The 16,286-nt window shown below is 40.1% G+C and overlaps 1 protein-coding gene and 1 long non-coding RNA gene across 2 annotated transcripts in view; one reads left to right on the forward strand and one right to left on the reverse strand.

Annotated features, from left to right (window-relative positions):
- Positions 1-1,711: 1,711 nt before the first annotated feature.
- cers1 (ceramide synthase 1) overlaps positions 1,712-16,286 on the forward strand; it is a 73,363-nt gene continuing 58,788 nt past the window's right edge. The window contains exon 1 of the mRNA XM_034081686.2: positions 1,712-2,893. Coding sequence (XP_033937577.1) covers positions 2,645-2,893 — 249 coding nt within the window. The 5' untranslated portion in view covers positions 1,712-2,644. The remainder of the gene's footprint in view (positions 2,894-16,286) is intronic.
- Positions 14,462-15,967, reverse strand: LOC139433735 (uncharacterized). The gene is made up of 3 exons (XR_011643122.1): positions 15,892-15,967; positions 15,141-15,223; positions 14,462-14,670 (listed from the first exon to the last, which is right to left on the reverse strand). It is a non-coding gene; the product is annotated as an uncharacterized lncRNA (long non-coding RNA).

The raw sequence follows: 16,286 nt of genomic DNA on the forward strand, positions 1-16,286 counted from the left end.
TTTGAAGTGTGGATTTAGTTTCTTCTTCTTTCGTATTACGTTAGATGTCCAACTCGGTGTCGTGTAGCCATGCCCGCATCTCTGGTCCTAGGTCGAAGAGGCTGGCTTCCGAGGGTGGTCTATATAAGGGGCAGATGGTGATTATATGGATTTAGTTTAGTAAGGTTTGTCACAGCAGCTTTGGAAACGTAACATTTATTAATACATCTGTCAACAGGAGGCTTTAGACAAAATGCATCAACACGGATACGTACACAACAAATAAACAAATACATCTGCAAATGCTTAGACTCGAATATATCTTCAATGGCTGCACAGATTCAGGTGTCTACGTTTTGAGAAAGGTGCTGTTTCTCCTTTAGCCATGTTTTAATACCTCTGTTTTGAGTATATTTTATTTGTCAAAGAAATATGTATTATAGATGGATGGAAAGATAGTTAGTCGTTGGGCCCCATCCAATTAAATTACAACAGACGGTGGATTAGGTCAATCAGGAGTTTCCAGTTGTGAGGCAAGTTTATTTATATAGCAGCGTTCAGTACGCGACAATTCAAAGTGCTTTACAAAATAAAATAAAAGTCATTCAAGAATAAATTACACATTATATAATGACATTTTACAACAGGCAGGTAGTCCAAATGCTGAAAATGCATGTGTCTATAAACAAAATAGTTTCATCCCACAGGCCATAAGACTGTTAAACACCTGCACTTTTGAAATAACATACATAACATTAATCGTTATATATGTTTGTAACATATATATCAATATTCCAACTACTTGTATATAGACTATTCTGCACTATTTCTATTATATTCTATTTGATTTGATTTACTTGCACTAGTATCTGTTTTATTGTGTTGCGCTGTTGGAGGGGCTGGGACCTAAGATTTGAATTGTCATAATAACTACAGCTATGCACACATGACAATAAAAGCCTTGAACCTTGAAGAAGATGGATCCAGGTGGATGTCAGCAATCCTGTGGGAGCCATCAAAGGTGAGCAAACTCAAATATATACATTAGTGTGCAAAGTGAAGTTTTTATTTATTTATATATAATTGCGAAGAGGTAGCTCTTGAAGCATTACTGTGCACTGAAGAATACACCTGGATACTCAAAGTACTATATTTATATAGGCCATTATCACAAACAGTACATTTGTCTCACTTAACAGTTTGTACAGAATACAAATACGACATCCTCTGTCCTTGGACCCTCACATCCAAAGAATGTTAATGGGGGGGGAAACGTAAGAAAACTTGGGAAGAGCAACAGAGGAAGGGTCCCTCTCCCAGGACGGACAAACGTGCAATAGATGTCGTGTGTAAATTACAAATAAAATAAAACCTTTACAACATAGGTAGTTCAAAATGCATGTGACTATAAACAAGAAGGTGGATGTCAACAATCCTGTGGGAGCCATCAAAGAAGTAGAAGTAGTTGTTTTTACTTTATTATTTGCCCCTTTGTTTGTTCACCATGGGCCTTGGGTCCCTTGAAAGGCGCTATATTATTTTAGTAAGGTGAGCAAACTCAAATATATACATTATACATGTACAAAGTGAAGTTTTTATTTATGTATATATAATTGCAGTGAGGTAGCTCTTGAAGCATTACTGTGCACTGTCTCTTTAAATCATCCTTTTTTAATCCTCCACCAGAAGACGGTTCAAGAAGACGAAGTAGTCCCCTCTAATTATGCCACGCCCACTTTACGTGTTTTCTTCTTCTGCATTAAAAACGTACTCTGTCGCTGTCCTATTTTCAACGTACCAGTTCAGTTCATTTTGTTTTGAAAGCGAAGCGCGTCGCGTCGTCACGTCGGCCAGCCCAGAGCGGCAGAAGCAGCAGCGGCGGGTAGAAGAAGAGGAGACGACCGGATAATACTCTCCCTATTTATCCTTTTTATTTCCTCTTCGCTGGACTTACTTGGTTTCTCGTTTGAATCTGTCGGGTTTTATCGGTACAGAGTCGTTACATAAGGTGAATAACGGACAGAGATGAGACCCGGATAGCGGCACTAAAACGCGCATGTGCTGTCAGGCCGACTCTCACAGGCGGAAAACCTCCATGTGTGTTAGCGCCATCACGGTTTTTTAATTTTAAAAAGAGGGTAATTTATTCTAGTAGCTTGTGGAGCTTCATCCGATGCTGTACCCCTCACTATTGTGTGATTTCACTGAACTAGGAGGCTAACGGTCGCGCCGCTGCCCTGCCGCTTGATGAGCCGCGTGAGCGTTACGGGATGATGCGCAGAAGAAACCTCCACCTCCAGCAGACATTCAGGCGTTAATGGCTCATTATACCCGTCAAAACCACCTTTAATAACAAGGTTGTGTGATATACAACACAGCCTCCTAGTGTGTGTGTGTGTGTTTGTGTGTGTGAAGCTACCGGGCCCTGTCACAAAACTGTCCTGCACGCGCAGAATGGGCCCGTGTCTTAATTTGGAAAACAAAGAATTAGGCTGCTGAAGAAGAGGAGGAGGAGGAGGGAGGGTAATCTGGGTAGATAAGCTTATTTTACCGTTTTTAAGGTGCTTATAGCCACACAGTCTGGACTCTAACTGCTCCTTTCTGGCCTCCTCATTTGTAGTATTTCCCCTCCACGTTTTTTGTTCTTTCTCCGCACCGCCCCACCATGAGCGGTGACAGCGGGGACTCCGGGCCGGTGGAAGTGGAGCCCATGCCGGGATACTTGTACCTCATCAACCGGGCCTCCACCGTAATGTTTGGCGCCTGGAGAGACTGTAGCTCCTGCGGGCTGGAGCTCTCCAAACGGACTCTCCTGGATAACGCTTACATTACCTTTACCGAAATCGCCCTGTTCTTCTTTTGCGCCTTTTTGTGGACGCAGGTCAGGCGGGGACTGACAGAAAGTCTGTTTCAGGTGAGTGACACGCGCATACGCGCACACACACACACACACACACACACACACACACACACACACACACACACACACACACACACACACACACACACACACACACACACACACACACACACACACACACACACACACACACACACACACACACACACAGATCCCCAAGGTTCATCTCCTGACACCCTTAATTAATGGCTTTGGCGGCTCATCCCTCTAATTAGAGCCTGCAGAAGGGACAACATGGGGTGCAGGTGGGAGTTGGAACAACACGTGCTGACACATATTAAATGCAGTTGTATGCTTAAGATAAAGTGTGCATGTTGGACAGTAAACACCCTTATCTTTACTCGTGGTTGGGCAAACATTTGAGCTCAACAGGTGAAACAAATAAGTCTGAATTGGTGAAATATCTTTGGAAGGGTTGCAACTAATGATTATCTTCATTATTGATGAATCTGCAGATTATAACACTCAAATCATTATTAAAGATCAATTCGGTTGTTACAGTGTCAGCAATTTTGGAATATAGCCATCCCAGCTTCTCAAAGTCCAATGGATGTCTAGTTCTGTCATTCCAAAACCTCGACATATTCACTGTAATATAATATAGAACAGAGTAAAGCTGAACATGTCCATACCAAGAGGCGAAAAACAGCTTTTTCTGCCATCCTTACTGAAAGAAAATAGTGTAATGATTAGTTGATTATCCAAAAAGCTGGCAATTATTCTTCTGTCCATCGACTAATCGATTAGTATTCTACTTATTGCTGAGCATTCATTGGCATACATCCAGTTTACTGTGCAACAAATGTCAAATTCAAGTTCTATTGTAACATAATGACGGATATTGGCCTTCCATTGCTCTTAAAATACATATATTACATAAAAATGCTCGATGACAGGGGTGTCAAACTCAAGGCCCGGGGGCCAAAACCGGCCCGCAACTTCATTTTATGTGGCCCGCAAGAGCTTGCTAAGATTATAATACGTTTATTATATGGTTACATGCCGAACATGCAGAAGCGCGTTGCCCATACACTACATGTCCCACAATGCATCTCAAATATGAATTTTGTTCAGAATTTGACTTTTTTTAAAAAAAATTACATTTTCAAATTTGTTACAGATCTTTTTTTAAATCATTTTGTGACATGCGCACTGAAGAGACTTGCAATTATTTGCCCTGGATTTCTGCTTTCAGACGTAGTTAATTATGAAGTTATCAAATAATAATCCAATTCAGAGGCAATAATGTAATATATATAATACATTATTTTATATATATTATATATTTATATATGTATATTTATATAGTTACAACCGGCCCTTTGAGTGCAACCATAATGTGGCCCGCGATGAAATTGAGTTTGACACCCCTGCTCTATAATGACCAATAAAGTTACAACCAGAGAGCTGTATCTTCCTCTCCATGTATTATGTTTTGCAATTTCAACAGATTGCAAGTATGTTGCTGATAAAGGTGATTATTCTTACATATTGAATGTCTGATACGAACAATACACAACAGCATCTTTCTGTCAGTGCTCAATGAACACATCCCATTCTCTGCTATTCCATCCATTTGTGACAGTCAATATAATCCAAGAGCCACCTTTTGGAAATTGGCAGTGAGCTCATGAATTTACCTAATTAGGGGTGAGTAATACAGATAATACGTAATCTAACATTTAAATATCAGTTTCTTAAATTCATTCATTGTCTGGTAGATGAATTAAACAGCCAAGGGATGACTTGAGGATGACAACCTCCTCAATATGGTTTGATCTCATATTCAAGTGAATATCTTTGGGTTTTATACTGACAAAACAAGACATGTAAACACACTATGCTGTGTTCAGATATTCTATAGACCTAAAGATTAATTGAGAAAAGGATAGTCAGATAAATCATCATTAAAAAAAGCCTATTGCAGCCCTAGTTTCTTCACATTGATGCACTCATCATCTTAAAAATCTAATTGCACTCATCAGCCCTGCTCATTGATTTGCAACATTGCCCACAAAGGCCAGGATGTGGCTCGTTACTCTGCTTTAAAGGGGGGGGGGGGGGCTAGAAGTGTTAGAAGCTCAACGATGAAACTACAGCAGCTCAGGGCCCCGTGTGTGAGGCCAGATGTGACCCGAGAATGCAAAGAATGAGGCCTGTTTTACACTTGACATTACATACTGTGTGTGTGTGTGTGTGTGTGTGTGTGTGTGTGTGTGTGTGTGTGTGTGTGTGTGTGTGTGTGTGTGTGTGTGTGTGTGTGTGTGTGTGTGTGTGTGTGTGTGTGTGTGTGTGTGTGTGTGTGTGTGTGTGTGTGTGTGTGTGTGTTTAAATCACTGACCTCCATGGAACAATATGAGACACTACCTCCCATTTAGGAGGTGGCTACTATAAGGGCTGTAAAGGAAAGCGCTGCTGCACAGTTAATCAAAATGTAATAGTGGTACACAGGAATAAGTCCTAAAACCCTGGACATGAGTCAGCATTTAGCACTTCCTGTTCCCTTGCCTGGAAGTTGAAATGTTTACGGTTAGATTTCTAAAATAAGGTCTGTGGTTAACCCAAGCTGAAGAGATTTTATCGTTTTGTTCTACGATATATTTCCCGATTTTTTCTAACAATGACGGAAAAATCTGAAAGCAGTCGGTCATTTTGACAGATTTGAACACAATTTGGAACAGCGCCAAAATATCCACCAGTGGCCCACGTTATATCACATCCTTAGTGGCCAGGTCGACTGAGGGCGATCTACTCTACTGTAGTCTGTAACTGTTATTTAGTCATTCTCACCCCTGTCCAGTTGGTGGCGAGTGTGTGTATATTAATTAGCTATTGTCTAGTCTTGTTTTTGACCTTGTTGTTTAACCGGCTTTAGCAATCGCAAAATGTCACGGCAGCTGATCGTCCGAAGCTTTTTTAAGAAGCCCAGTAATTGTGATGGTGTGGATAAACGAGGTGGAAGATGCAGGACAAGCCAGTAAGACTCAAACTGACAGCGTTCAGCCAGCGGCAGAGGGGCAAGCAAGTGGCAAGGAGTTCAAGCGGGAGTACCGGGTTCAGTGGGAGCAAGAGTTTGAGTGGCGGAGGAGGGAAGATGGCAAAATGTTCTGCGACATCTGTAGAGAAGCTAAAATGAGTAACGGATTTGTCCGAAGGTGCACGACGATGCAGAAATCAGCGTTCAGGCTACGGCAGATCAATTGAGTTGTTCTTGTAAATGTTTTGTTCATATTCTGATTGTAATTGTCTCATTTAAAACGATGGCATTGTTCATATTTGCCTGTTGAGGCCCAATGGTCGTGGTGTTTTTAGCGGCCTCAGCCCCCCTCTGCTGTCAGTGCAGGAACAAATAAAACATTCATGTTCGTGTTGACATGAAAAGTGACCACACGGTCGGTGACTCTGTTCATCTTTTTGTTTCTCCATGCCCTTAAAAGTTCTGTATGAATTAAAACATGAATGAATGAATATTTGCTGCTCAGTACCCAAACATAAATATGAAATAGGTCTCATCTCATCATTAAAACATGAAAAATAAAATGACGGATAATAATGGATTATGACGAAAATTTTACGATCCTGTCCGTCATGTTGACGGACAACGAAAAAGTCTGACGCAACCACTAGTTAATAACCAACTGGTGAATTTCAAAACGGCGGTTGCTAACAAGTGTCTAAATGAGACGACTAAACGTCATCACGCCCAACATTAGCCGCCTTTAGCTAGTTCCTTTATAGCCCAACATTAGCCACCTTTAGCTTAGCGGTGGTGACGTGAAGTCATGTGACTGTGCTGTAGTTCCTTTATAGCTCAACATTAGCCACCTTTAGCTTAGCGGTGGTGACATGAAGTCATGTGACCGTGCTGTAGTTCCTTTATAGCTCACCATTAGCCGCCTTTAGCTTAGCGGTGGTGACGTGAAGTCATGTGACCGTGATGTAGTTCCTTCTTAGCCCAACATTAGCCACCTTTAGCTTAGCGTTAGTGACGTGAAGTCATGTGACCGTGCTGTAGTTCCTTCATAGCAAAACATTAGCCGCTTTTAGCTTAGCGGTGGTGACGTGAAGTCATGTGACCGTGCTGTAGTTCCTTTATAGCCCAACATTAATCACCTTTAGCTTAGCGTTAGTGACGTGAAGTCATGTGACCGTGCTGTAGTTCCTTCATAGCCCAACATTAGCCACTTTTAGCTTAGCGGTGGTGACGTGAAGTCATGTGACCGTGCTGTAGTTCCTTCATAGCCCAACATTAGCCACCTTTAGCTTAGCGGTGGTGACGTGAAGTCATGTGGTTTTGCTGTAGTTCCTTTTTAGCCCAACATTAGAGATTATTTTCAGCAATAATCCAAAATCACATGGAGAAATCATATTGCTTTTTGTCAAGGGACTCCTTTCAATGCTAACTTCCAGTTTGGCCTACAAAAAAAAGTCATAACTGCAAATGGCAGGAGGCGCAATATTTGGTTAATAATTATGTTTAAATAATTATGCAGAATTAAAGATTGTGGCGCTGCAGAGATATCCTGTCCAAAAATCTATTTCTACAGACTTAATAAGACATCTTTGGTTGTTACAAATTCTCTTAAAAACACCATCGCCATAATGATTTAACATATATATTTCAATGAAAATGAGAATAATTATACCAAAATAATGAATCCCTCCAATATCGTAAATTGTATCGCAATTGCAGCAAGATAATCGCAATTGTTTGTTTGTTTGTAGCCTTTATTTAACCAGGTGAAAGCCCCTTGAGATCAAAAGATCTCTTTTTCAAAGGTGACCTGCAGATGAATAAGTTATTTATTCAAAAAGGTGTAGGATCAGGTGATAATATACTGTAGTGCATGTGTAATACTACCTTTACAAACCGTACATTAGGTATTAAGAGGATAGGTTCAGTGTTAGGTCAGAGTTAATTAAACACAAATATTGCTCTAATACATCACATGGTTGTCAGAAAAGCACACCGACAGTATTTGCATTCATACTTTAGGCCCGGCTAATATTTCTTGAACCATACAGGAGGTTTCTCACTTCACTTGCTATGGTTAATAAACCACACAATGCATTTAGCAGCACGCGAGCAATGGTCAATATGTGGTCGTCATTGTGTGTTAAAATACACACTCTGCACAATCTGAGCAGAATAAATGGCAGCAAAGAGAATCGTAAGTACACACACATAATGAGGTTCAGAGCTCATGAACGTTTGATTACTTTGAAATGTTAGCTCGGACATCAGAGGACAAAGCAGAGTGTAATCTCATCCTGTTGTGATCTTGTTCGGACTGATATGATCTGACATGTGAGGAATGGATGTTAGTTTCCTCTGACATGAAAGGGTTAGGGGCCTCAAAGGCATTACATACACTTCAATGTAACTGTCAATTATAGAGACGTATGTTTGTTTGCTAAGTGTTGGTTGACTCTGATTGATGGTGCTTTGTATTGTTGTCTTCATGCTTGTATAGCTGCAAATAATAGGCTGTTAATCAAGTGTTTGAAATGTAATCGTTTCAGTCATTATGGCCAATATTTAATGAGTTTAGATTCTTTTTCCATGCTTTTAATACAAATGTGCAGCAATTAGTTGGTTAACAACAAAAGAATGCCAGGTAATTAATGAAAGACTGGAAGAAGATGCAGTTTTAGCCTTTTAAATATGGAGATATCCTACTTTTCATTATTTTATATCCGTTTAAAAACTACTCGACTTCTCAGTTGACTTTTTAGAAACTGGGATGGACTTTTTTCAAAATGTTCTTCTGACATTTTATAAACTTGATTAATCTAGATCAGGGTTGTCAAACTCAATTTCTTCGCGGGCCACATTAGCATTATGGTTGCACTCAAAGGGGCGGTTGTAACTTTAAGACTATATCAAAATACATATATAAATATTTAATATAAAATAATGTATTATAATGACATTATTGCCTCTGCATTGGATTATTATCGGATAGGGTAATAACTTCATAATTAACTACGTCTAAAAGCAGAAGTCAAGTCAAATCATTGCAAGTCTCTTCAGTGAGAATGTTACAAAATGATTTAAAAAAAAATCTAATTCTGAGAAAAAGGCAAATTCTAAGAAAAAATTTATATTTTGAAGAAAATAAGTCAAATTCTGAGAAAAAAACTTGTTCTGAGAAAAAAAGTCAAATTCTGAGAAAAAAGTCACATTTGAGATGCATTGTGGGAAATGTAGTTTATGGGCAACGTGCTTCTGTAAATCGGCATGTAACCGTATAATAAACATATTATATTCTTTGCAATCTCTTGAGGGGCCGCATGAAATGAAGTCGCGGGTCGGATTTGGCCCCCGGGCCTTGAGTTTGACACCCCTGATCTAGATCAATCAAGGAGAAGGATAATGAAGACAATCCTTAGTGCAACCCTACTTTCATATTTATAAAAGTAAATATCTCGTACTCAGACAAATAAAAAAAGAAGAATTGAATGAATACAAAATATTATGAATGCTAAATGAAAACAACTGTTTTCATTTCCACTTTAAGGTCAAGCTCAATTTGCAGAAGTTGAATTTCAAAACACATCCGCCACTAAAAGCTGTGGGGTAAAAATAATCTGTTTCCTGTTTTGTTAGTGCTCCGAGTCACTCTTGAAGAATTAAGGTCGACCCACTTAAAGTATTCAATTTATCTCCTCTGCATCTTCCACTATATTACAACCACTAAAGCAGCAGAGAAACATTTGACTTTGAATTCTCAGGTAACTGTGCTCATACCACAAAGCTATATAACGTGGAAGTCATGTGTGAGTCAGAATTGTGCCTTCCACTGCCACGGCTCACGTGTTTGTGATGCAATTGAAAGAACAAAAAAGTCATGTGATGAAGTACAGCATGGTTATTTTAGCGATTTCCCTAATTATATTTAGAGAACAGTTGCTGTATTGGTAGGTAGGTAGGTAGGTAGGTAGGTAGGTAGGTAGGTAGGTAGGTAGGTAGGTAGGTAGGTAGGTAGGTAGGTAGGTAGGTACAGTAGGTAGGCAGGCAGGCAGGTAGGTAGGTAGGTAGGTAGGTAGGTAGGTAGGTAGGTAGGTAGGTAGGTAGGTAGGTAGGTACAGTAGGTAGGTAGGTACAGTAGGTAGGCAGGCAGGCAGGTAGGTAGGTAGGTAGGTAGGTAGGTAGGTAGGTAGGTAGGTAGGTAGGTAGGTAGGTCAAGTAGGTAGGTACTAGGTAGGTAGGTAGGTAGGTAGGTAGGTACAATAGGTATGTAGGTAGGTGAAAGACAGACAAACAGACACTTTATTGATCCCAATTTGGGTAATGTTTGCGTTGCAGCAGCATAAAAAACAAGGCAATGTACATAAGAGAAATTAAGACACAAGAAATAAATAGTCCAAAATATTTCTGAAAAGTAAAAAAAATAATATATATATACACGTGGATGTGGAAAATATACATGTGGAAATACAACTGTCCAGTAACAAATATAATACAGGATATTATTGTGCAAGAAAAGGATTATTCAATATTAAATTGAATATAAAAGTATACTGTCATCATGGTAGAAAACAACAGTTTTGACCACACTTATAGGGAAGCTTTGAAGCTACTTCCCTTCACGGCTGCCACTTAAATACTTCCGGTTCATTTCACCCACGAACGTAAGCAGAGAAGACGATTTGACTGCAGCACAGGTTGCACAGGCAGCATCACTTCACATGTCAGTGAGCGTGTGGGGGAGGGGGCTCGCCCTTTGCACAGTACAGTACACTTTTGTTTTTATGCTTTTCACAGTAGCACCTACTCAGGTTAAACTAGACACGACTTGTTGATAAGCCACTTGAGTTTTACTGTTACATAAAAACAACACGGTGCATCATAACTTGTTGAAAGTGTTGAAAAGCTTGAAATTAGAGATGATCCGATCACGTGATCGGGGATCGGAGCCGATCACGTGATTTTCAAAAAATCGGGGATCTGGATTGATTTTTTAATAAAATATATTTTTTTAATTTAATGTTACAAAACAAAAATGACCATGTTCACGTCTTAAAGTCATCCTGAGGACTTAGTTTTGGTTTAAAATGACACAACATCATGTATGTGTTGCTTCTTTTGGGCTTGTTTTCAGACCTGGTTGCTTATTTCTCTGAAATCTGGCAACAGAGTGGGCGCAGTGTCTAATAGTAGCAGTAAGCTAACGAGAGGCTACGTTCAGCTGGTGACTCGGGAGTCGGGACAGAGAAAATGTCAGCAGTTTGGAAGTATTATAAAATTGAAAGCGAAGGCAGTGTAACAGCCAGATGCAATGTTTGCAAGGCAGAGGTTCCGCGTGGTGGAAAGAACAGAGCTACGCTCAACACGACCAATCTAACACGCCACCTGAGAAACAAACACCAACAACAACACGGCGAGTACACAGCGGCCACTTGGGGAACGGCACTGAAACAACCGACACTTTCAGAGACTTCTAAAAGGAAAGAGAAACTGCTCCAGAACAGTGAAAAGGCCAAACAAATAACAGCCAAGATAGCTGAATTCATCGCGTTGGATGACCAGCCGTTATCGGTTACCTTTTTCTCTCTTAATGCATTGCATAAAAATCGGATCGGAAAAAATCGGTATCGGCAGATTGTCAAAATCAAATGATCGGATCGGGAGCAAAAAAAGGTGATCGGGACATCCCTAGTTGAAATCCATAGTGACATGTGTAAGTAGTGTCTCTACTGTGACATGCCTCCATGCTTTAATGTTCTTTTCACCCTCTGTCTGAAACCAGAGCCCAGTATGCTCTGATTGGTTAGCTGGCCGGCTCCGTTGTGATTAATCAACCGCTTACAGATGTCCCGCCCCTTAGCCTATCACGTACATTGTGTCGGAGTGCTAGCCAATAGAAGCGTGAATGTTCCACAGTGATGTCACTAGGTTCAGGAAGCAACATTTTCACCAGTGGATTAAATTCTTCCCATTTAGGATTCATTCAGTGTTAAGTGATCAAGAGGTTGTTCCCCTCAAAGTTCTCTTGATCTCTACAACTTGTCAAAAAGTTACTTTCAAGTTTAAAATCAGTGTTTCTGTTGCATACACAGGACGGAGATGATGCAGACTAAAGGCTAACGTCGGCCAGCTTGTTTCTCTGATAACTTTAAAGAGCTTACGAAATGAAGGACAATACTTTTCTTATTACGATAATATATATACTATTATTAATGGGAAATCATGTCATTCATGACAATATGCCCGCAGTATTTATAAATCGTGGTTTATTACAACTTTCCATGCTCACTTCCGATGTTACACGAGCGCTCCGAACAAAACAGCTTTCGCCGGTTAGTGACGTCACGCACGTCACGAGTAGAACACCTGTTGAATAATACACTACCTCTGTGGCTGATGTCGGACTCTGGAGACAGAATCGAGTGACAGTGAGTCGTCAAGACTCATTTGGCGGAGATCCGATGCGGCAACAGAACACAGACTGGTATACATTTGACTTTAATTCAGAGAGATTCTCAATAAATAGTAAATCAATAATAATACATCGTAATGTAGCAGGCAAACTTGGCTCAGGCAACAGAACAGAGACTGGTATATACATTTGACTAAAATTCAGAGATTCTCAAAAAATAGTAAATAAATAATAATAACCAGTTTAGATAAATGTAGCTGGTCAGGCTGTTGTAAATTGACCAGCCAGTAGATATTAGGCTGGAATGGTTGGCTGGTTTATCCATCCATCACCAGCTTATGTTTAATAATAGTATCAAATATACCCTGCTGGGAGCTTACCAGGATTCCAGGTGACCAGCATACATTAAATACTGGTATGATTATTTAAACAAGAGAACATAAATATATTACAAAGATTCATTGTGCCATGTATTCTGGTATCTACAAAATAAAGACATTGTATCGTGTTCATAATAGTATTTTAATTTAATAAATAGCTAGTTAATATAATAAAATACACAGTAACAATACAATAATTATACAAATAACAACCAACCTGCAAATCAAAATAAATATATTATCTAAAACCGGTGCATTTGATTTAAAATAAAAGTAATACATAGAATTCAATATTTAAATGGTAACAAAAACCGTAACACTATGTATGATAAGAACAAGGCAACAAAGAAAGTGTTTGTTGTTTTTCCTTGTTCATGTCTATAATGTTTCCCGTTGTGTAGCGTCCAGCCTTTCCCAATCTGGCCTGCACTTCTGTCTGTTGAAGCCACTTCTTGAAGCAAACTGAAAAGAAATGTACAGATATAAGTACACTGTAAAAAGAAAACTTAATATTTACGTTAACATTTGGGCTGCTGTGGTTGCCAGAACCGTTAAAGTATAATACATTACAAATTACAGTTGGTTGGCATAGAGTCTAGACGTTACAGTCAACAATTGCTTATGGTGAATTACAATGGCAAAAACAAATAGAGCTAGTGTACACGGTGCAGCTGTATTATCTGGGAAATAGAAGAATCGGCAGACAATCAATATCAAATGAATCGGATCATTATTAGCATCTGATCACCTTTGTCGACTTGCAGCCTGAATACAAAGATAACTCCACTCCTCTCCTACCACTCTTACCTCTAATAAGCCTTGGTAGAACTAGTGTCCGAGTCATAGGGTACAGAGGCCTGTCCTACGAAGCCGGTTCAACCTAACCTGGATATGTTTGAGTTAGCCGGTTGGCCTAATCCAAAACATACGCGCTCTCGCTAAACTGTCCTACGACGCTGGTTATCAAATGGATCGCTCAAGCCAGCCGTGTCCTATCTAGTTAGGTGCGCGTTCACATGAAAGGGGTGGTATTTGGAGCATTCGACCAATCACAAACATGGAGAAGCGTACTGACAGCGCAGCGTCATACTAGTCAAATATGAAGAAGTTAAACTTTAAACATCCATGACTTAAACACTTGATCAGGATCAAAGCCACATAGCTGCACCTGCAAGGTGAACACAGCTGGGAACAGAACAAGTGTTTGAATGCGTCCATCAACAGGTTTATGATATCACTGCCCCGTCTAACACACCATCTGACTTTCATTACCTCTGACTCCAGTATTTCCTCAACTCAACGTGTTGCTAAAATAATCCTTCTGCATCCAGTATGTGACGCTGTGAGTGCTGCACGGCCAGATACGGCTCAGCTGACTCAGATCAGGAGATATATGATACATTATGAAGTGATATGCCGCGGACTGTACTTAATGTACTCTGTACTTATGTCACTTATGTTGTGACAGATATGTAAGTAAGCTTTCTTAACGCTAATGTTCTAATAGTCAGATTGCTCTGAAGATGGAGGTGATATTCTATTAATGTTCACGTTCACACAGTCGGTGATTTCTGCCGGCCGTCTTTCCTGCAACGGCAGTTTTTCTGTATTTCCTTTCTCCTGTAATATGACTTGATCGCTTTAAACTCCGCACACTGAGCTCTGATTGGTCAGCAGGCAGTGCTTTCACTGAGTTGAGCTCTTAGCCTGCAACCTAACCTGCTCCGGGGCAGGTTAGCCGTTCAGTATCAGTTACCATGGAGATCTAGCCTGCTAAGAAGAGAACCAGCGTCGTAGGACCGGAAAGCCGGAGTTTTCCCTGAAGTTAGCCGGTAAGAGAACATCCTGCTTCGTAGTACAGGCCCCAGGACTGACTGAAGACATGTGGAACAGAGGACAGGCATGGTTCCATGTACAGGAAACTGGAACTTTGAACAGGTGTTTTCATCTTTTCTGCCTGAAGATTCACAAGTTCTTGATCAGGTGTTTGATGTGGGCTGGCATGATCCTTTCTGCAGCGATAAATAAAGAAAACATTTGTAATAATGGTAACAATAATATTAGTATAATTATGTATATAGCACTTACACAATTGCAAAGTGATTCTCACAACAAAAATAAAGAACAAAACAATATCAACAATAAAAAAAAAAAATTATTACAGGAATGTTGAGACAAATAAATGTTTTTTCAGTCTTTACAATGCAGAAATGACCTTCCAAAGGCTAAATTTAAACTCAATACCATAAATAACTGGGTACCAAAGTGATTTACCTGATAGAACACGCTCCACACGGAGCAGCAACCATCCGGCTCGGCCTCTTGCTGCCATCATCTCCTCCCTCTATCTCTCTCTCTCTGGTGTTAGGTTCCAGTAGATCTCTACTATCCAATAAAACAGAAATTCCCCAAAAAATCCTATTAAAAAAGTTAAAAACAATGACTTGCTGTTGGCATTGAAATGGATTAGAATCTCACCTTTCTTTTTCCTGGATGTCAGGAAGGCCATGGAGTCGTTTCCTTCAAGTCCGCAACCAGTCATAGGAGTTCAAATGCAAAGCCTGAATGATGACAAAAGCGAGAGACTTACATTTTACAATTATATTTGTAATTGATACCAGAGCAGTGTGTCCAGGCCCTGTACGACATGCAGAGAACAGATCAAAACCCTGACAGACTCACACACTTTGGTGATGTCCTCATCTGATAATGTTTCATTTTTTAGCAGCAAAGTAACATTACTCAAAGTATATGTCAGACCCAACTCATTTACAGTATGTTTTGCATCTCCTCAATAATGGTCTGTATAGTTGAGTAGAAAAAACTGTCCCTACAATTTCAGGTAGATTAACACATATTTGTAAGAAAAGTTTACAATGAAGCACAAAACCCCTCTTTGTATTAAGCGAGCTGCCACAGAAAGTGCAGCTTAACATGCTAACCTTTGGTGAGCTACAGTAAAGCTAACTTCATGCTCAACACAACACCTTTAACGTGCATTACATTGACGATTTTAAACACAACTTAACTCTCTCTACTTGTAAGATAACGTTTAGTTAACTTACCCTTAAATAACTACATCACGTTTTTCAGTGGAAACACAAACTGCAGAAAACGTTAGCTGCTAACTGTTGTTAGCTAAGACAGCTAGCTCTTAAGGGAAGTAACATAGCCTCATGGCAAACGTTAAGGTTGAGTTAACGTAACGTTGTAAGAAAGCAAAACGAACCTTCGAGAAAGCGTTTACTCTCTCTCCTTAGCGGGCATTGTTGATTGTTCGAAACACGATCTCTCGATGTGCTGCCCACACATCGTCGGTTTCATCGACCCCGGGTTTACCTGGTCTAGCAACGACGCACTTGTTTGTCCATATACGCACATTTGATAATTTTTTGGCCACAAAACCATCCCATAACCAGATGTTGAGACGGCCCCACATCCCCATACAACATATCGCTTGCCAATTATTCTTGGCGTCTTATTGCTGTGCATCCTTTGTCGTATATTTGGCCCTTCAATGCATTTCAAACGGGACTGAGCTCAGCTGTGTTCCACTCATGACGTCACCGCCGGAGAAATGGCCGGAAGTTGATGTTTCCGGCGCAACGAACGATTGGATTACTA

This window comes from Pseudochaenichthys georgianus, chromosome 4 (assembly GCF_902827115.2).
Source record: "Pseudochaenichthys georgianus chromosome 4, fPseGeo1.2, whole genome shotgun sequence".
NCBI classification, from domain to species: Eukaryota; Metazoa; Chordata; class Actinopteri; order Perciformes; family Channichthyidae; genus Pseudochaenichthys; species Pseudochaenichthys georgianus.